This window comes from Gopherus evgoodei, chromosome 6 (genome assembly GCF_007399415.2).
Source record: "Gopherus evgoodei ecotype Sinaloan lineage chromosome 6, rGopEvg1_v1.p, whole genome shotgun sequence".
Lineage (NCBI taxonomy): Eukaryota > Metazoa > Chordata > Testudines > Testudinidae > Gopherus > Gopherus evgoodei.
The window spans coordinates 88439794-88458651 of NC_044327.1; the positions used below are offsets into that span (position 1 = coordinate 88439794).

At 46.8% G+C, this 18858-nt stretch overlaps 1 protein-coding gene across 1 annotated transcript in view; it reads right to left on the reverse strand.

The window, feature by feature from the left end:
• ANKRD31 (ankyrin repeat domain 31) overlaps positions 1–18858 on the reverse strand; it is a 143493-nt gene that overhangs the window by 10555 nt on the left and 114080 nt on the right. Inside the window, 1 exon segment of the mRNA XM_030566573.1 lies at positions 6503–6509. Within this exon segment, the coding sequence (XP_030422433.1) occupies positions 6503–6509 (7 nt within the window).

Below are 18858 nucleotides of genomic sequence, written 5' to 3' on the forward strand. Positions count from 1 at the left end.
TACTCTCAGCAAATCGACCCTGTCGCTCAGGGAACCCCATCCTGCACCCGGACTCTGGCAGCAGCTGCCCTGCTGATCACAAAGGCAAAGAGCCTAACCCTGGGTCATTTTACCACGGTTTGGACCTCTCATGCCTTGTCAGCCCTTCTGCGTAGGGGCACAACCCAAGTCTTTTCGGCCCATCGTCAGCAACAGCTAGAGGCCGAACTCTTAGAAGACACTAACCTAATTTTTGAAAGGTGTGGACCCCTTAATCCAGCTACCTTGCTTCCTGACCTGCCAGTCCCCCAGGACCAGCACGACTGTGTGGAAGTAGTTTACAGCATCTTACAGATAAGAGACAACCTGTTTGACGTGCCACTGGACAACCCCGATTGCATCCTCTTCTCGGACGGAAGCTCCTTCTATGTTGATGGCAAGCGTTTCACTGGTTATGCTGTCACCTCTGAATGGGACATTCAAGAGGCCGCCTCACTGCCAGGCAACTGGGGAGCCCAAGCCGCTGAACTCTATGCCCTGGCCCGAGCTTGCCAGTTGGCCGCTGGTAAGACCGTTACCATTTTTACTGATAGCAAATATGCTTTTGGAGTTGTGCATTGTCATATCCACCTCTGGAAGTTTCGAGGTTTCCAGACAGCTGCCGGTAAACCCATTCAGCACCTCCCCCTCATCCACAAGCTTTTGGACGCCCTCCAAAAACCCTCCGTCCTGGCTGTAGTTCACTGCCGGGCCCATACTAAAGATAGCAGCCCCGTTACCCGTGGGAATGCCCTGGCTGACGCCTCCGCCAAGAAGGCTGCCACCTTACCTTTAGCCATGCCCACATTGGCTATTGCAACCTCCTCCTTTACTCCACCGCACCCCGTACCAGTACCCGCTGCTGAACTAAAATCATGGGAAAGCCTCGGGGCCACTCTGGTCAAAGGGACCTGGCTTATGCCAGATGGCCGAGCCTGCCTCCCTCGCTCCACATACCCTGTGGCAGTTCGCTGGCACCATGATAAAGGGGGTCACTACGGCACGCACGCCCTCGTGGACACTATCGCTCGCTTTTGGTATGCTCCAGGCATTCAACCCTATTGCCTATCAATAGTGAAAGCATGCAGCACATGTCAGCGTAATGGACCTGCTCCACCTCTTAACAAAATTAAGGGTGGAAGACCTCCGCCTGCTGCTCCATTTCAACATCTTCAAATTGATTTTGCAGATATGCCAAAGGCTTTTGGAAAAAAGCACCTCCTTGTTTTGGTTTGCCCTCTGACTTCCTGGGTCGAAGCTTTTCCTACTGCTAATTGTACTGCTGCCACAGTGGCGAAGATTCTCCTTAGAGATATTGTACCCCGTTTTGGCATCCCTCTTGTGCTCGACTCAGATCGCGGACCTCACTTTACTGGTCATGTCCTTGGCCGTTTAGAACAAGGACTGGGCATTTCACACTCCTTTCATACACCCTACCACCCCCAGTCTAGCGGGAAAGTTGAGCGTATGAATAGGGAACTTAAGTTTACATTGGCTAAATACTGTCAGGAAACAGGATTAAAGTGGCCTCAGGTACTTCCCTTGGTCCTGTTTCACCTTCGTACTCGCCCAACCCGCGCATTGGGATTATCCCCCTTTGAACTGCTCTATGGACACCCCCCTTTCAAAGGCGGGGCGCTACCACGTGCTGATGTTTCACTATTGGGAGGGGATCATATGACTGCGTGTCAGTTTCTCTCCCTACAGGCTCGCCTCCGTACCCTTTGGAAAGCCTCGCAGTTTTCCCAGACCGTGCCGCTGGAGGAACAAATCCATCCGTTCCAACCAGGGGACTTCGTCTGGGCCAAAAAGTTCGTTCGTGACGACACCCTCCAGCCAAGGTTTACTGGACCCCACCAGGTTCTTTTGACAACCCAGACTGCAGTGTTCCTGGAAGGACGCAAATCTTGGATCCACCACTCCCACGTCAAGCCAGCCGTAGTGGACCACAGTGACGGACCAGCAGCTCTTGTCACCACTGAGGACACTGCCTTCGACCAGTGGACCAGCTTACCTCTCTCAGACATTAGACTTAAATTAACTCGAAAAAAATGAGAGGACCCTTTATTCTGACAACTGTATGTTTTTTATGCTTTTTCAGTTTATTTTCTGCTTATGAAGATAATGCTTTTATTAGATATTCCCATGAGGTTAAAACTCGTATTTTAGGAAATAGAAGTGATTGCTGGGTATGTACTCAATTTCCAGTAAATGCAGCACAAGGACTCCCCTTCACACCCATTCCCCTAACCACTGCTAATATGACTTGGATGCCACCGACTAGAATAAAAGATCCAGTCCAACCCAATCTTACATGGGACAAAACAGAAGTGCCAATTAACAAATATCTCAGGGTAACCAATCAAACAGGATCACTGTGTTTTGTTAAAGAAAAAGGGTCAACTTTTGTGGGAACAAGTAAATGCAACATATATTTTAATGGCACCGCCTTTAGTAAAAATCTTGGCTTCAAGCCTTGCGCATCCCACTTATCCCATATGTGGATCCCTCACCCCGATCCAACCTTTTCAACTTTTTCATGGAGGGGCAGGTTTTCAGAGTCAGTTTTTAAAAAGCCCTGCTCAGAGCTCGAGGGTGTCCAACTAATTGTTAAAGGATACACAATTGCCTTCTACAACTGCTCAAGCAGTACTACACTGCCCTTTGAGGACAACACTACCAAATTGTGCCTCTGCAGTTCACACAACGACCCCTCTGCGTTACCAGGGGAACAGTGGTACAACGGGCGGTGGGTTACCTCCTACTTTGAGAAATGGAATACCCAAAACGCATTATATGGAACATACTGGGTGTGCGGGCCCAAGGCTTATTATTTCCTCTCCCCTGATTGGGCAGGGTCATGTTATTTGGCATGGCTAGCACCGCCTTCTCGGATCTCCCTCACCCCCCCTCATTTTCCCCACGTTCGTAACATCCGTGAAACTGACAGAGATATTAATCTCCGTGATGGTTTGTCCTGGCAGCGGTGGGCTGGTCACACTAGCTTGAAGGGTGCTATCATCCGTCTACAGGGACTATTAGAATCTTTGACCAATGAAACTGCAACCCTATTTGAGAACCAGGCCGGGGAAATGTCCCAGCTGCGCCAGTTGGCTTTGCAAAACAGAATGGCTTTAGATATGATGTTAGCAGCCCAGGGAGGAACTTGCGCCCTCATAAATGAAGAATGCTGTGTTTTTGTAAATGACACCTACTCTGACACTTTTCAACGTACCAAACACCTAAGGGAAATGGCTAAAAACTACTCCTCTGGCCAGCCACCTTATGATTGGTGGGGAGCCTTATGGAATTGGCTGCCCGGATTTGGGTGGGTTAAAAACCTCTTGGTGGGTGTTGTTGGGGCCATGGTAGTCCTTATAATACTGTGTTGCTGTATTCAGTGTGTCCCCTCCCTCATAAACTCATGTAAGTCAGTTTATTCTTTTCCCACTTCAGCTAAAAGCCTTACTCTCTTCGAATTGGCCCAGGCTGAAATTGCCAAGCGGCCCTTGAGATCTTGAAATAGGGTGTAGCTTTTTGATTAATAGTTATCTCAAAGCTACAAATGGAGGAATGTTGGGTCTAAACTTTTGGTGAACTTTGGAGCCAAAAAACACCCAGACTGGCCGTCTCTGCATAATCCTTTCTGAACCTTTTTTGAACAAAGCACTGACCTGCAAACTACTCATGACACCCCCTTCCTCAAGTAGCCATTAGCCTTTTATCTCTATGCATTTACTTCTTAAACTTGCTCTTCCTGTAAAATCTTGATTGATTATGCATGACCATTATCTTTTGTTAATCACTTTGTTTACTTCTGTGTATAAATATTGATGCCCACCCCTAATAAAGGGGCCACACTTATTCTAAAGCTTTTGGGGTAGTGTGTGCCCGTTGATCAACGCATTTGTGTCTGGTCTCTGACAGAATTGTGGGCCCATATTCCAACTCCGCAGCAACCTCGGGTGTTGGAGAGGTGAGTGAGGACTTGCTTTATTACCTAACACTATCCTGTACGTTTATCACTTAAATATATGACCAGCTTACAAATATTAAAATCTAACCTCAACATTTCCATAAGGTAGGGGAAGGATTATTATCCCAATTTTACAGATGATAAATGGAGGCACATCAAGTTTAAGTGACATGCCCAAGGTCACACAGGACATTTGTGGCAAAGCCAGGGATAAAACCCAGATCTCTTGCATTTTAATCCAGTACACTAACCACAAGACCATCCTTCTTCTCTAAAAACTTGTTCTTTTGCCTTCTTCCTATTATATATTACCTCCTACGTTCACTCATATTTAAAATTTAGACTAAGATCTTTTAGGTAAAGCCTGTATCTTTCTACATTTTCTGAAGCACCTGATATTCTTTTGGCACTACAAAATAACACTCTATAATAATACAGTCCCGAGAGGAGTAACAGATGTGAGACCTGTTTTATGGCAGAAGACCTGAGTGCTCCTGGACCTAAGTGAGGCTCTCTTGTGGGAGATGCCTAAGGTCTAAGTTACAGGTCTTTGGCCTCTTCTTCAATAGGTTGTGCTGTTGAATCCTCTAAAGCAGTGGTTCTCAAACTAGGGCTGCAGCTTGTTCAGCTCCTGGCGGGCCCGGCCGGTTTGTTTACCTGCTGCGTCCACAGGTTCGGCTGATCGCGGCTCCTGGCCACGGTTCGCCTCTCCAGGCCAATGGGGGCTGCAGAAAGGGCAGCCTTTGGAGAATGCTGAACAATCACATATGAATTTGTAAGCCTAGAAGCTGAGACAGTGAGGGTTCTGAGCTGGTGATGCTTCTGCGTCACCACTGAATGCTTAGGCTGGCTTCCTGCTAGAAGACCCTGTGAAGCTAGGGCTGGCAATACGTACCATCTCGCAGGGTCTACATGGTGCTCTCCCACATCCCGCTGATTGGCTGAGGGCTGGCTAGTATTTAAACCAGGAAGCCACCATGGGGAGTTGTCTGAGCAACATCACAGATTGCCTGCCTGCTTCCGCTCCAGACTCTAGAGTCTGGCTTCTGATCCTGGTTCATCCTCGACTTTGTTATTTGATCTCTGTCTATAACCTGGTGGCTGACCCTAATGTCTTAGTATCCTGAGCCAGCTCCACCCTGATCCTGCTATCTGCCTATTGCCTGCAACTTGGTACCTGACCCTGACTTCCTGGCATTCTGACCCCCCTCACTCCAGACCCCGCTACTTATCTCTCAACTGCAATTTAGCAGCAGACCAGTGTACACAGGCTGCCCACAGCCTGCCCCTGACTCATAGACTCATAGGTCAGAAGGGACCAATATGATCATCTAGTCTGACCTCCTGCACAAGGCAGGCCACAGAATCCTACCCATCCACTTTTATACAACCCCTAATCCAGGACTGAGTTATTGAAATCCTCAAAACTGGTTTGAAGACCTCAAACTGCAGAGAATCCACCAGCAAGCGACCCATGCCCCACGCTGCAGAGGAAGGCGAAAAACCTCCAGGGCCCCTGCCAATCCGCCCTGGAGGAAAATTCCTTCCCGACCCCAAATATGGCGATCAGCTAAACCCTGAGCATGTGGGCAAGACTCACCAGCCAGCACCCAAGAAGGAATTCTCTGCAGTAACTCAGTTCCCATCCCATCCAACATCTCCCCGCAGACAATTGAGCAGACTTATCTGGTGATAATCCAAGATCAATTGCCCAAATTAAACTATCCTATCATAACATCCCCTCCATATATTTATCAAGCTTAGTCTTGAAGCCAGACAAGTCTTTTGCCCCCACTACTTCCCTCGGAAGGCTGTTCCAAAACTTCACTCCCCTAATGGTTAGAAACCTTCGTCTAATTTCAAGTCTAAACTTCCTAATATCCAGTTTGTACCCATTCGTCCTCGTGCCTACATTAGAACTAAACTTAAATAATTCCTCTCCCTCCCTAACGTTAACACCCCTGATATATTTATATAGAACAAGCATATTCCCCCGCAGCCTTCTTTTGGCCAGGCTAAACAAGCCAAGCTCTTTGAGTCTCCTTTCATAAGGCAGGTTTTCCATTCCTCGGATCATTCTAGTAGCCCGTCTCTGGACCTGTTCCAGTTTGAATTCATCCTTCTTGAACATAGGACACCAGAACTGCACACAATATTCCAGACGGGGTCTCACCAGCGCCTTATATAATGGTACTAACACCTCCTTATCCCTGCTGGAAATACCTCGCCTAATGCATCCTAAAATCGAATTTGCTTTTTTAACAGCCGTATCACATTGGCAGCTCATAGTCATCCTGCTATCGACCAATACCCCAAGGTCCTTCTCCTCCTCCGACGCTTCCAACTGATGCGTCCCCAACGTATATCTAAAATTCTTATTATTAATCCCTAAGTGCATGACTTTGCACTTTTCACTATTGTATTTCATCCTATTACTCTTACTCCAGTTTACAAGGTGGTCCAGATCTTCCTGAATAGTATCCCTGTCCTTCTCCGTGTTAGCAATACCCCCCAACTTTGTGTCATCCGCAAACTTTATTAGCACATTCCCGCTCTTTGTGCCAAGGTCAGTAATAAAAAGGTTAAATAAGATCGGTCCCAAAACCGATCCTTGAGGGACTCCACTAGTAACCTCCTTCCAGCCTGACAGTTCACCCTTCAATACGACCCGCTGGAGTCTCCCCTTTAACCAGTTCCTTATCCACCTTACAACTTTCATATTCATCCCCATCTTTTCCAATTTAACTAACAGTTCCCCATGCGGAACCGTGTCAAATGCCTTACTGAAATCAAGGTAAATTAGATCTACCGCATTTCCTTTATCTAAGTAATCCGTCACCTTCTCAAAGAAGGAGATCAGATTGGTTTGGCACGATCTACCTTTAGTAAATCCATGTTGCAATTCGTCCCAATTACCATTGACCTCTATGTCCTTGACTAATTTCTCCCTTAAAATTTTTTCCAAGACCTTACATACTACAGACGTCAAGCTAACAGGCCTATAATTACCCGGATCACTTTTATTCCCTTTCTTAAAAATAGGGACTACGTTAGCAATCCTCCAGTCGTACGGCACAACCCCCGAGTTTATCGACTGCTTAAAAATTATCGCTAACAGGTTCGCAATTTCACGCGCCAGTTCCTTTAATATCCTCGGATGGAGATTGTCCGGGCCCTCCGATTTTGTCCCATCAAGCTGTTCAAGTTTGGCCTCTACCTCAGTTGCGGTAATATCCACCTCCATATCCACATTCCCACTTATCATCCCTCCATCATCGCTAAACTCCTCACTAGTCTTATTAAAAACTGAGGCAAAGTACTTATTTAGATATTGGGCCATGCCTAGGTTGTCCTTTACCTCCATTCCATCCTCAGTGTATAGCGGCCCCACTTCTTCTTTCTTTGTTTTCTTCTTGTTTATGTGGCTGTAGAATCTTTTACTATTGGTTTTGATTCCCTTTGCAAGGTCCAGTTCAATGCGGCTTTTAGCCTTCCTCACTTTATCCCTACATGTTCTGACCTCACCAAGGTAGCTTCCCTTGCTAAGCCTGCCTTTCTTCCACTCCCTGTAAGCTTTCTGCTTTCTCCTAATCCCCTCTCTGAGTTGCTTGCTCATCCAGCTTGGCCTACAACTCCTGCCCATGGTTTTTTTCCCCTTTCTTGGGATGCAGGATTTCCGCAGCTGCGACTTAAAGTAATTCCAGGCCTCCTCCGCATTTAAATCCGCAAGTTCCTCCGTCCAATCCACTTCCATAACTAATTTCCTTAACTCTTTAAAATTAGCCCTCGAGAAATCGAAAACCCTAATCCGAGATCTACATTTGTTTATCCTTCCATCTAGTTTGAACTGAATCAGCTCATGATCACTCGAACCATGGTTATCCCCTACCACCATTTCTTCTATGAGGTCCTTACTGCTCACGAAAACCAAATCTAAAATGGCATCCCCTCTCGTAGGTACTTCAACTACTTGATGAAGAAATCCATCCGCTATCACATCCAGAAAAATCTGACCCCTATTATTCTTGCAAGCACTCGTCCTCCAGTCTATATCTGGGAAGTTGAAGTCTCCCATAATCACACATTTCTCCTTTGTGTTTACTTCATTAAAGACATTAAAGAGGTCTCTATCCATATCCAAATCATCTGGTTCTAAATTTTTTGGTCCATCTGTCTCAGCCTGGTTTGTACCCTGTTGTGGTTCTGCATTCCAACAGCACTTTCCTCCCTATGGATTCTGCAGTCTGAAGGCTCTACCTTGACATACATATATATCGGTAATGGAGGATCCTTGTGTGATGTTATTGACATGCAGTATGACCATAAAGATCATTGTTGCATCAGGGTCCTATGGCTGCACCAGGTCTTGTACAGAGGAGGTCAAGTGGGGTGTCTATGGAAAGGCTGTAGTTTGCTGGTTATGATTATGCTGTCTGTATGTGTGTATCATCTTTGTAATTGAAGTTATGAATATTGCCTATGTACTTATTTCTCAATGTGTTTGATTCTAAGTTGCCTCATTTGGTCAGCTTCTTGAGAAAGGACTATTCTCAGTAAGTGCCCAATCAAGAAACAATTAATTGACAATGGACTTTGGGAGATGCCAATCCATGTCTGAGCTTTCCTGGGAACGTTCAAACTAACATATAAACAATAGCATTGGCCTGCAAAAAGCTGAATCATTCATGGACATGTGACTTGCCCAGGTGGCTACAAACTCCATCTTTTTGGTGTGATTTTGCACAGAACAAAGGGGTTTCCACCCCCAAGAGATGCCTGAAAGAAACTGGAACAAGGGACAGTAACTACAGGGGTGTGAGTGATTGCTGGACCCAGACTAGAAAGGAGTCCAGTCTGTGAAAGAAGCTTATTGGAACACCTCTAGCAGTGAGATTTCATCTGTAATCAGTTTCTTTATGTATTAGTCTTAGACTTGCGTGTTTTTGTTTTATTTTGCTTGGTAACTTACTTTGTTCTGTCTGTTATTACTTGGAACCACTTAAATCCTACTTTTTACACTTAATAAAATCACTTTTGCTTATTAATTGACCCAGAGTAAGTAATTAATACCTGGGGGAGCGAACAGCTGTGCATATCTCTCTATCAGTGTTATAGAGGGCGGACAATTTATAAGTTTACCCAGTATAAGCTTTATATAGAGTAAAACAGATTTATTTGGTGTTTAGGCTCCCAGAAAGACTGAATACTGGGTCCTGGGAAAGTCTCTGTTAACTAAGAAACCCCTGAGCTGAGTGGATCTCAGTTTCAGTGAACTGCAGGAGGGCTTGGCCCAACTTCTTGGTCTTTGCTGTAGTTGACTGGAGTGTCGTCTATTCAGCAAGACAGGAGTGGAGGGAAGCCTTCTCTGGCAGGGGGGTTTGTTCTCAGTGGTATCCCAGCCAGGGGCGGTGCAACCATTTAGGCAGACTAGGCGGTTGCCTAGGGCGCCAAGATTTGAGGGCGCCAAAAAGCGCCCTCAAATTTTTTTTTTAAAAGGTTGAGCAGCCGCTGCTGCTGGGACAGAGAGGGAGTCTGAGCTGCCGCAGTCGTGCCTGCAGACGGTCAGCTGCTCACACGGCTCCGGTGGACCTCCCACAGGCACCACTTATCATTGTCTGGAATGTTCAGTGTCCCCCTTAGAAATGCTAACAAGCTTATTCAGTGAAGTTTTGATGTACTTGATACATGCTATTAGATCGTCAATTAGGCATCAATGAGATAATTTAAGAGTAAACGTCTTTTTGTTTGAAGTACCACTGAACACTAATCTGTCCATTGCCCTCTCCCTCCTGTGTTACTGCTTGAAGCAGAATCCTGGGTAACAGTAATGGGGATGCTGGTAAAACCTTTTAAAATATTTCCCCTTTATAATGCCACATTTTTAATACAATTTTAAAATTAGATCCCATAATTTCAAGGCATCGATTTCCCCATTTGGACAATTAAATAGCAATTGTCGGCATGAACATCATTTTAAAGCTGGGTTTTGAAAATCTAATTTAACTTCAAAAATTAATGACCAAAAGATGGGCACGTGAAGTAAGGTAAAAGTAATTAACCAAGGATCTAGCATTCACTCCCAACACGGCAAAAGAGCTGAGGGATTTCCAAAGAACTCCGACACCACTACAGTGTATCATTCAAACGTGAGAACATAGTTACTACAGATAATAAATAATAAGTTACCTGGGTTGGAAATAGATCTTTGTGGAAGGGAAAGCAGGAAACTTGTCTTTTTGATTACAGAATTATTTTGCTTCTGGATCCATTAAAATCATAACCGATTTTTTGGGGGAGGGGATGTGGGGAAGAAACTCTTTTCTCTACTAGGTTTGTTTATAGGCAGCAGAAAAGAACAGTTAACCGGCTTTGCACAGAACTGAAACCTAAAGGTCTCTCCTCCCTCCTTCTCTACTCTGACCCCTCTGGGCTATTCCAAGTTAATTGTCATCTAATTGCCCAGCAAAGAAAGAGATAGTGGCAGCAATTAGGTATAGCCCCCACCAGTTCAGGAGTCATTAACACAGTATAAAGATATGCTGCATGCTTTACAGGCACCCAGGCCTAATAAGGGACTGGGGGCAAGAGGAGCAGGGCTGAGCCCCTAGGGAGTGAGCCGCAGAGAGCCAGTGCCAAGGAGGCTGAGAGGGCAAGGGGCTGCAGGGGCGTCCCCACTGCTATTTAAAATGCAGATCCCGCAGTGGTACCTCTTCATGGGACAGAGCCGGTTCCTCACAGAAGCTTCTGTCCAACAGCTCTTCCTTCTGCAGCTGCTCTTTGTGCTCCAGCTCCATCCATGGCAGCTGAACCCCCTGTCCTGACTGCAGCCAACTGCTCATCCCCTGCCCTGCCTCCAGTCAGCCCCACACCCCTTCCCCTGCCTCCAGCCAGCCCCTCACCCCCTGCCCTACCCACAGCCACCCCTGCTGCACCCCCTGCCCTACCCGCAGCCACGCCTGCTGCACCCCCTGCACCTAGCCAGCCCCGCACCCCTGTATCCAGCCAGCCCCTCACCCCCTGCCCGCAGCCAGCCCCACACCCCCTGCCCTGCCTGCAGCCAGCCCCGCACCCCCTGTCCTGCCCGCAGCCAGCCCCTGCTGCACCCCCTGCCCTGCCTGCAGCAGCCCCACACCTCCTGCCCTGCCCACAGCCAGCCCCATACCTCCTGTCTCCAGCCACTCCACACCCCCTGCCCTACCCACAACCAGCCCCTCACTCCCTGCCCTGCATGCAGCCAGCCCCTGCTGCACTCCTTGCCCTGTCCATAGCCAGCCCCACACCACCTATCTCCATCCAGCCCCTGCTGCAGCCCCTGCCCTGCCTGCAGCCAGCCCCACACCCCCTGCTCTGCACGCAGCCAGTCCCGCACCCCCTGTCTCCAGCCAACACTACACCCCATCTCCAACCAGCTTTGCATCCCCTGCCCTGTCCAGAGCCAGCCAGCCCCACACCCTGTCAGGTTATTCAATTATTTTCATTAAATATGTAGGCTAAATAATGAAATTAATAAATTTTCAAGCCGAATATGTATTAATTCTAATGAACAATGCCACATTATGCAGTATTCATTTTTGAAAGTTTATAATAAGCAATGCTCTGGGGGGAGGAGTTGGGGCAGAGGGCGCCAGGTGGAAGTTTCGCGTAGGGCGCAAAATATCCTTGCACCGGCCCTGATCCCATCACATCTAGTGACAGTCTTAAGGTGGTTTCTGTGAATGAACCCATCACACCTTGATCTAGAGGAAGGACACAGCAGGCCTCCTTAAGGTCTAGCTGTCTGTCTTCTAAGAGATCCAGGCCTGCAGAGATTGTTTCCCAATTGCCTTGTGACTCTTCCCAAGAATCCACTGTACTAAGTACTTTTCCAAAATCTCATGATCTACCAGGTGAAACCAGGTTATATATGTTGGATGTTAAAATAAAGTTATTAATTACTACTTTCATAGGACAAAGCCTTTAGGAATTCAAAAAAGTTTTGTGTATCATTTTGGAGGGGGAGGAGGGGAAAAGAAAGGTCAAGGTATTTCAGTTCAGATTAAACTCCAGACATCTTATGCATAGCTAGTGTTGTACCAGAAAGACTTAAACCACCTTCTGATACCTAATCAATCTATCAGTGGTTCTCTCTCTCATTTATAAGACACTGATCACCAGAGTCTCTACATATCAAAGGATAAGAGCCTCTGCAGCTTATCTGTCAGGTGCCCTTAACTGACATTTGTATAGTGACAACTTGGAATTCAATTAATACTTTTGCAAAACATTATTTGATTGATGATGTCAGATAGGACATCTGATTTGAGAAAGTAGTACTTCACACCCTATTTAAACAGTAGTACTCCTCTGCATTCCTAAGGATTGTCACTGTTTGCTGGTCTCCTAATGCAGTGGTTCTCAAACTTTTGTACTGGTTACCCTTTTCACATAGCAAGCCTCCGAGTGTGACCCCTCTAATAAATGAAAAACACTTTTTAATGTATTTAACACCATTATAAATGCTGGAGGCATAGCGGAGTTTGAGGTGGAGGCTGACAGCTCGCGACCCCCCCCATGTAATAACCTCATGACCCCCTGAGGGATCTCTACCCCCCAGTTTGAGAACCTTTGCCCTAAAAGCAGCAAAGAATCCTGTGGCACCTTATAGACTAACAGACGTTTTGGAGCATGAGCTTTCGTGGGTGAATACCCACTTCCTCAGATGCATGTCCCATCCCATGAAGCTCATGCTCCAAAACGTCTGTTAGTCTATAAGGTGCCACAGGATTCTTTGCTGCTTTTACAGATCCAGACTAACACGGCTACCCTCTGATACTTTGCCCTAAAGTGAGGACCTGCAAAAGCAATGTCATGAAGGAAAAAGAAAGTTTGTTTACTAGTAACTGTTCCTTTCTGAATATATTGCATCAGCAGATCCAGTCTACTTTGGAAATATAAAATAAGTGTCTGGAGGTAGAGAGCAGCTAAGAGATGCTCAGGGGTCTGGAATTTATGTCCTACATTACATAACATTGGCTTCAAGGGTTACGTGTGTGCACCTTACCAATTCACTACTTTGAAAGGTTTCCTTGGCTTACAGAGCAGGGAATATAGTGTGGATCTGCTGAGACTATACTTTTGGAGAACAACAATTACTGGTAAATCTTCCTTTCTGTCCAGGGGTGGCTCCAGGCACCAGCGCAGCAAGCACGTGCATGGGGTGGCAAGCCACTGGGGGCAGCCTGCCAGTCGCTGTGAGGGTGGCAGTCAGGCAGCCTTTGATGGCGTTTCTGTGGGAGGTCCGCCGGTCCTGTGGTTTCGGCAGCAATTCGGCAGTGGATACGATGAAGGTGCAGGACTGGCAGATCACCTGCTGAACTGTCACCGAATCTGCGTGACCGGCAGACCTCCTGCAGAAACGCTGCCAAAGGCTGCCTGACTGCCGTGCTTGGGTTGGCAAAAAACAGAGCCGCCCGTTTCTGTCTCTACATGTCTGAAAATTGTGGCTCGTTAATGATGGATAGCTATATCCTATGGACACTCCCTAAGTGATTGTTAATTTGACAGAAATGCAGTATAAAGTCCTTCTTTCAAAATCTTCACCAACACCACAATCATATGCAATAATTGTTGAACTTTGTTTTCTGTCTTTTCCTATCTTCATTAGATACATAAATGCAGCCACTAACATCTTCTCTGTGTTAAATGATACTTCCTGAATTACCCATTGTCCCTCAGTATCTTTGGACTGATTATGTATTCTGATATTTAAATTATTTAGCAATATGATCACTCCTATTTTTGAACTTCAAAATCTATATTGATAATCCAGCAACATTATACCCATTATAATGACCTAATGACCTAATGGGTAAAAAACAGGATCCACTGAGATCTGAAACCCAATATCTTCCTTAAGTATAGATGTAATCTGATCTTAAAAAGATTTAAGAAATGGAGGCATGAGAACCATAAACATATATGCCAGACAGGGTTCATACACCCGGCTACATAAAGGACTATATTCTAGATTGACAACAGTAAAATGGATCTATTTAAATTTGATGATAAAAATATATAATGCCCAATTACATGTTCTTAGTGCACACAGACATTTTTGTGTAGCTGTCCAGATGGCCTTCCAGTCTCTCAGATCTAAATCCAGATTATGTTCTTCATTCCATTGAAATATCAAATTATTTAATCCTCCATCACCTAATCTATCCTGAAGTATTCTTTATGTAAGCAAAGTCAGGATGAGCTCTACCCTGACATCTGGTGGTGAATTATGGGAAGTGTGGAAAGAATTTCAGGAAGTGTGAAATCTCAGATATTTGCATGGGCATGCCCAGCATAGGCCAAGGCAGCCTGGGATGGTTATTTTGACAGCTCTGGGATCCCCAATTTCTTTGTTATTGGGGCAGGATAAATAAAGTGTTGCCACCTGATTATGTGAAAGAGGAACTACGAGACCGCTTTATGACAGAGATGTCTCAATATAAATGAAGTGACACTTGCTAGACAAGGGACATGGGTTCCAAAACCCAGTGAACTGAGAGAGATTGGGGATTGGTGTGTGTACCTGGTGGTATGGGCCCCTTTTGAGGGTTTGGAACACCAATTGCATATTCTCTTCTCTCCACTGTTAAAGAGTAGAGCTAATTTTGATTCCATTAGGAGTCCATCTAGAGACTGCTGAGCTGAATTCATGTTGGGCTAATGGTGCACCAGCACCAGGGCTCCCCTACTAAGAGCTGAATCACTGAGTGTTGTGTTAATTAGTGGGGGAGCCTGAAGACCTATTGTTAAGTGGCTGGCAGAACGGAGCAGTTTGCAGCATGTTGGTGCAGCCCATGGAACAGTGAGCAGAGTGAAGCGGTTTGCAGGGACAGCTGGAGGAGCAGCACAGCTGGTGTAGTGGAGCTGGTCGTGGTGAAGGCTGCAGCAGAACTCCACGGAGGGGCGGAGCAGTTGGCCCTGGCCCACGTAAGGTGCCCCTTAACACCTTGTGTGGACTCCCCCCCCATTTCCACCCAGGCTGGGGGGGGGTAAAACTCTGCAGATAAACTTCTGAATTCTGGGGTGGTACTGACCAGAGACTTTCGGGTTGTTGGACTTTGGGGTGATTGGGCTTAAGACCCCAAGGGGGAAAGGACATTGCCAAAAGTACTTGGAGGTGGGTTTTTGCTTATGGTTTGTGTTATAATCCTGTTTGTGGTGTTTCTCCAATGCGATGCCGCATTGTTTCCTTCCTTTATTAAAAGGATTTTGCTATACTCAGACTCCGTGCTAGCGAGAGGGGAAGTATTGCCTCCTAGAGGCGCCCAGGGGGGTGTGGTATGTAAGTGTCCCAGGTCACTGGGTGGGGGCTCGAGTCGGTTATGCATTGTGTTATTGAAACGGAACCCCTGGATACTGAACCCGGGCCTTGTTGCTGCCAACTCAGAGGGGCAAAATGGTTACATTTATAGAAAGGCAATATGCTGTATTTTGAAGGATTCACAGTAGAGTATTTGTTCAGTATCACCAGTGGGTTGCAGTTTCCAACCATATATTAAAATTGTTATTAAACATTTTATTTCGGATTATTTTATTTCTATTCTCCAGTGTGTACACATGTGTGTAAAACACATAGTATACACACATACTGGAATGTAATAAAACAATCATATGATAGTTCTCTAAAATATTAAATTTAAACTAATATGGATTTTATTAAGGAAGGTAGAGGATTAGAAACAAGATTTAAGGGATGGTCTGGGGTAAATGTATAAAAAACAAAAAATCTGTTTAATTCTAAAGTTCTTGCAGCTTTAAGGGCAGATTGATGAGTAGACTGGAAGGAATAGGGAAGAGATGGGCTATAAATTAAATTAAAGTGCAAGATAAATCTACTGTTCGAAAGGAAAGCCAACAGCTCATAGTCATGCAACAAGATCTACAGGAGCTGTGACTAAGACTCTTTGTCCCAGATTTGTAAAGAGACATTCACCAATAAAAATAAATGTCTTATGCACAGATAGCTCAGGCAACTGCTAATGAAATTTGTAAAATGGTCTTTAGGTCATCCCCACACACTTTCACTTCACATTACCAAATGGTTCTGTCTTATTCTTCCTTTGCCAGAAAGTGCTCCAAGTAAAACAGTAGGTAAGGCCACTTCCTCTTGAGGTTTGCATCTTAACCCATATTCACTGTCAGTTATTGTCCTTGCTAAATATAACAGGAAAAGAGGGATGTACACAAAGGAAGTTTACTTACAGTTTTGCTGTTTGTCTTAGTCTTCTCTTCTCTCAGCCAAAATCAAGCCAGGTTTTAACTTGCTGGGAATACCGCCTGCCTGTCCCCACTGATGAAAGTGAGGCAGGGGGAACCAGCTGATGTGAAAGGTGTCAGTTGGTGGAGTCCCTCAGGAATCACAGAACCGTAGGATTGTAAGGGACCTTGAAAGGACATCTAGTCCAGTCCTCTTCACTCATGGCAGGACTAAGTATTATCTAGACTAGGGCGTGCAAACTATTTGGCCTGAGGGCCACATCGGGTTTCTGAAATTATATGGAGGGCCAGTTAGGGGAGGGGGTTATGGCCTGGCTCCCACCCCTTATCTGCCTCCCCCCTGGGATTCCTGCCCCATCCAACCCCCCCCTCGTTCCCTGACAGTCCCCCCTGGGACCACTGCCCCATCCACCCCCCTACTCCCTGTCCCCTGACCGCCCCCAGAACCCCTTCCCCTGACTGCCCCTCCGCCGGCTCATCCACCCCCCCCTCATTCTTGACTGCCACCCCTGGGACTCCTGCCCCATGCAACCACCCCTTCTCCCTGTTCCCTGACTGCCCTTGGAACCCCTGCCCCTGACTGCCCCTTGCCACCCCATCCAACCCCTCTCCCTTTCTGACTGCCCCCTGGGACCTCTGCCCCATCCAACCATCCCTTCTCCCTGTCCCCTGACTGCCCTTGGAACCCCTGCCCCTGACTGCCCCTTGCCACCTCATCCAACTCCCCCTCCTTCCTGACTGCCCCATCCAACCATCCCTTCTCCCTGTCCCCTGACTGCTTCTGGAACCCCTGCCCCTGACTGCCCCATCCAACTCCTCCTCTAATTCCTGACTGCCCCCCCGGGACCCCTGCCCTCATTCAACCCATTCCCCACACTCTGACCACCCTGACCTCTATCCGCCCCCCCACCCGCTGACCACCAACCCAAACTGCCCTGCCCTCTATTCCCAACTCTCCCGCTCCCTGCCCCCGTACCATGCTGCCTGGAGCACCGGTGGCTGGCGGCGCTACAGCTGTGCTGCCCAGCTGGAGCCAGCCATGCCATCGCCACAGCGCAGCACAGAGCACTGGGTCAGGTTGGGGAGGGGGAGCAGTAGGGGAGGGGTCAGGGGTAGCCTCCCAGGCCAGGACCTCAGAGGCCGGGCAGGAGGGTCCTGCAGGCCGGATGTGGCCCGCGGGCCATAGTTTGCCCACCTCTGATCTAGACTATCCCTGACAGGTGTTTATCTAACCTGCTCTTAAAAACCTCCAATGATGGAGATTCCACAACTTCCCTAGGCAATTTATTCCACTGCTTAACTACCCGGACAGTTAGGAAGTTTTTCCTAATGTCCATCTTAAATTGCCCTTGCTGCAAATTAAGCCCATTGCTTCTTGCTTATCCTCAGAAGCTAAGGAAAACAATTTTTCTCCCTCTTCCTTGTAACAACCTTTTATGTACTTGAAAACTGTTATCACATCCCCTCTCAGTCTTGTCTTCTCCAGACAAACAAACTTGGCATAGTGCATCTTCACCCAGACGTGCTATAGCTGCACTTATGTAGCACTGTAGTGTAGACTTCCCTATAGTCTCACTATTTGAGGTATTATGAGGCATTTATATATTGGTTCTGATTTAGTTTTTTGCTTCCTTGCTTCTTGGTTGGTGTAGTAGAAGACAGTTACCTTTTCCGTAATTGGTGTTCTTTGAGATGTGTTGCTCATGTCCATTCCATATTAGGTGTTTGTACTTGCCACATGCACCGGTGCCAGAAGTTTTTCCTTCAGCAGTATCCGTATGGAACCAGCTCTGGCGTCTTCTGGAGTGGCGCAGCACAAGGGCACCAATGGCTCCTCGCACCCTCAGTTCCTTCTTGCCAGAAACTCCAACAGTGGGGAAGGAGGGCGGGTTGTGGAATGGACATGAGCAACACATCTCGAAGAACACTAGTTACGGAAAAGGTAGCAGTCTTTTCTTCTTTGAGTGCTTGTTCATGTCCATTCCATATAAGGTGACTCCAAAGGAGTACCCCTGGAGGTTGGTAGGCGTTCATGAATGTGAAGATTGCATCACAGCTCTGTCGAACCCAGTGTCGTCTCTGGTCTGCTGAGTGATGGCATAATGAGCAGTAAACGTGTGAACAGAGGACCACGTTGTGGCTTTACAGATGTCCTGGATAGGGATGTGCTCCAGGAAAGCTGCCAAAGACACTTGATTTCTTGTTGAGTGGGCTCTGACAATCAGTGGCGGCGGAACTCCTACCAAGTCATAAGAGGTCCTTATGCATTAGATAATCCCATTGGAAATCCTCTGCAAGGACACCAGGTGACCTTACCTGCTGTAGTGATGAAGAGTTGAGTCAATTTTCAGAAAGGCTTGGTACATTCTAAGTAGAAAGCCAAGGCCCGCCGGATGTCCAGGGTGTAAAGATGCCTCTCCTCACTGGACTTGTGCGGTTTGGGACAGAACACCGAGAGGAAAATGTCCTGGTTAATATGGAAGATGAAGACAGCCTTTACCAGGAAGGCTGGCTGGGGCTGCAATTGAATCTTATCTTTGTAGAAGACTGTGTATGGAGGTTCTGAGGTCAAGGCTTTAATTTCAGAGACCCGTCTCGCCAACATCACCGCC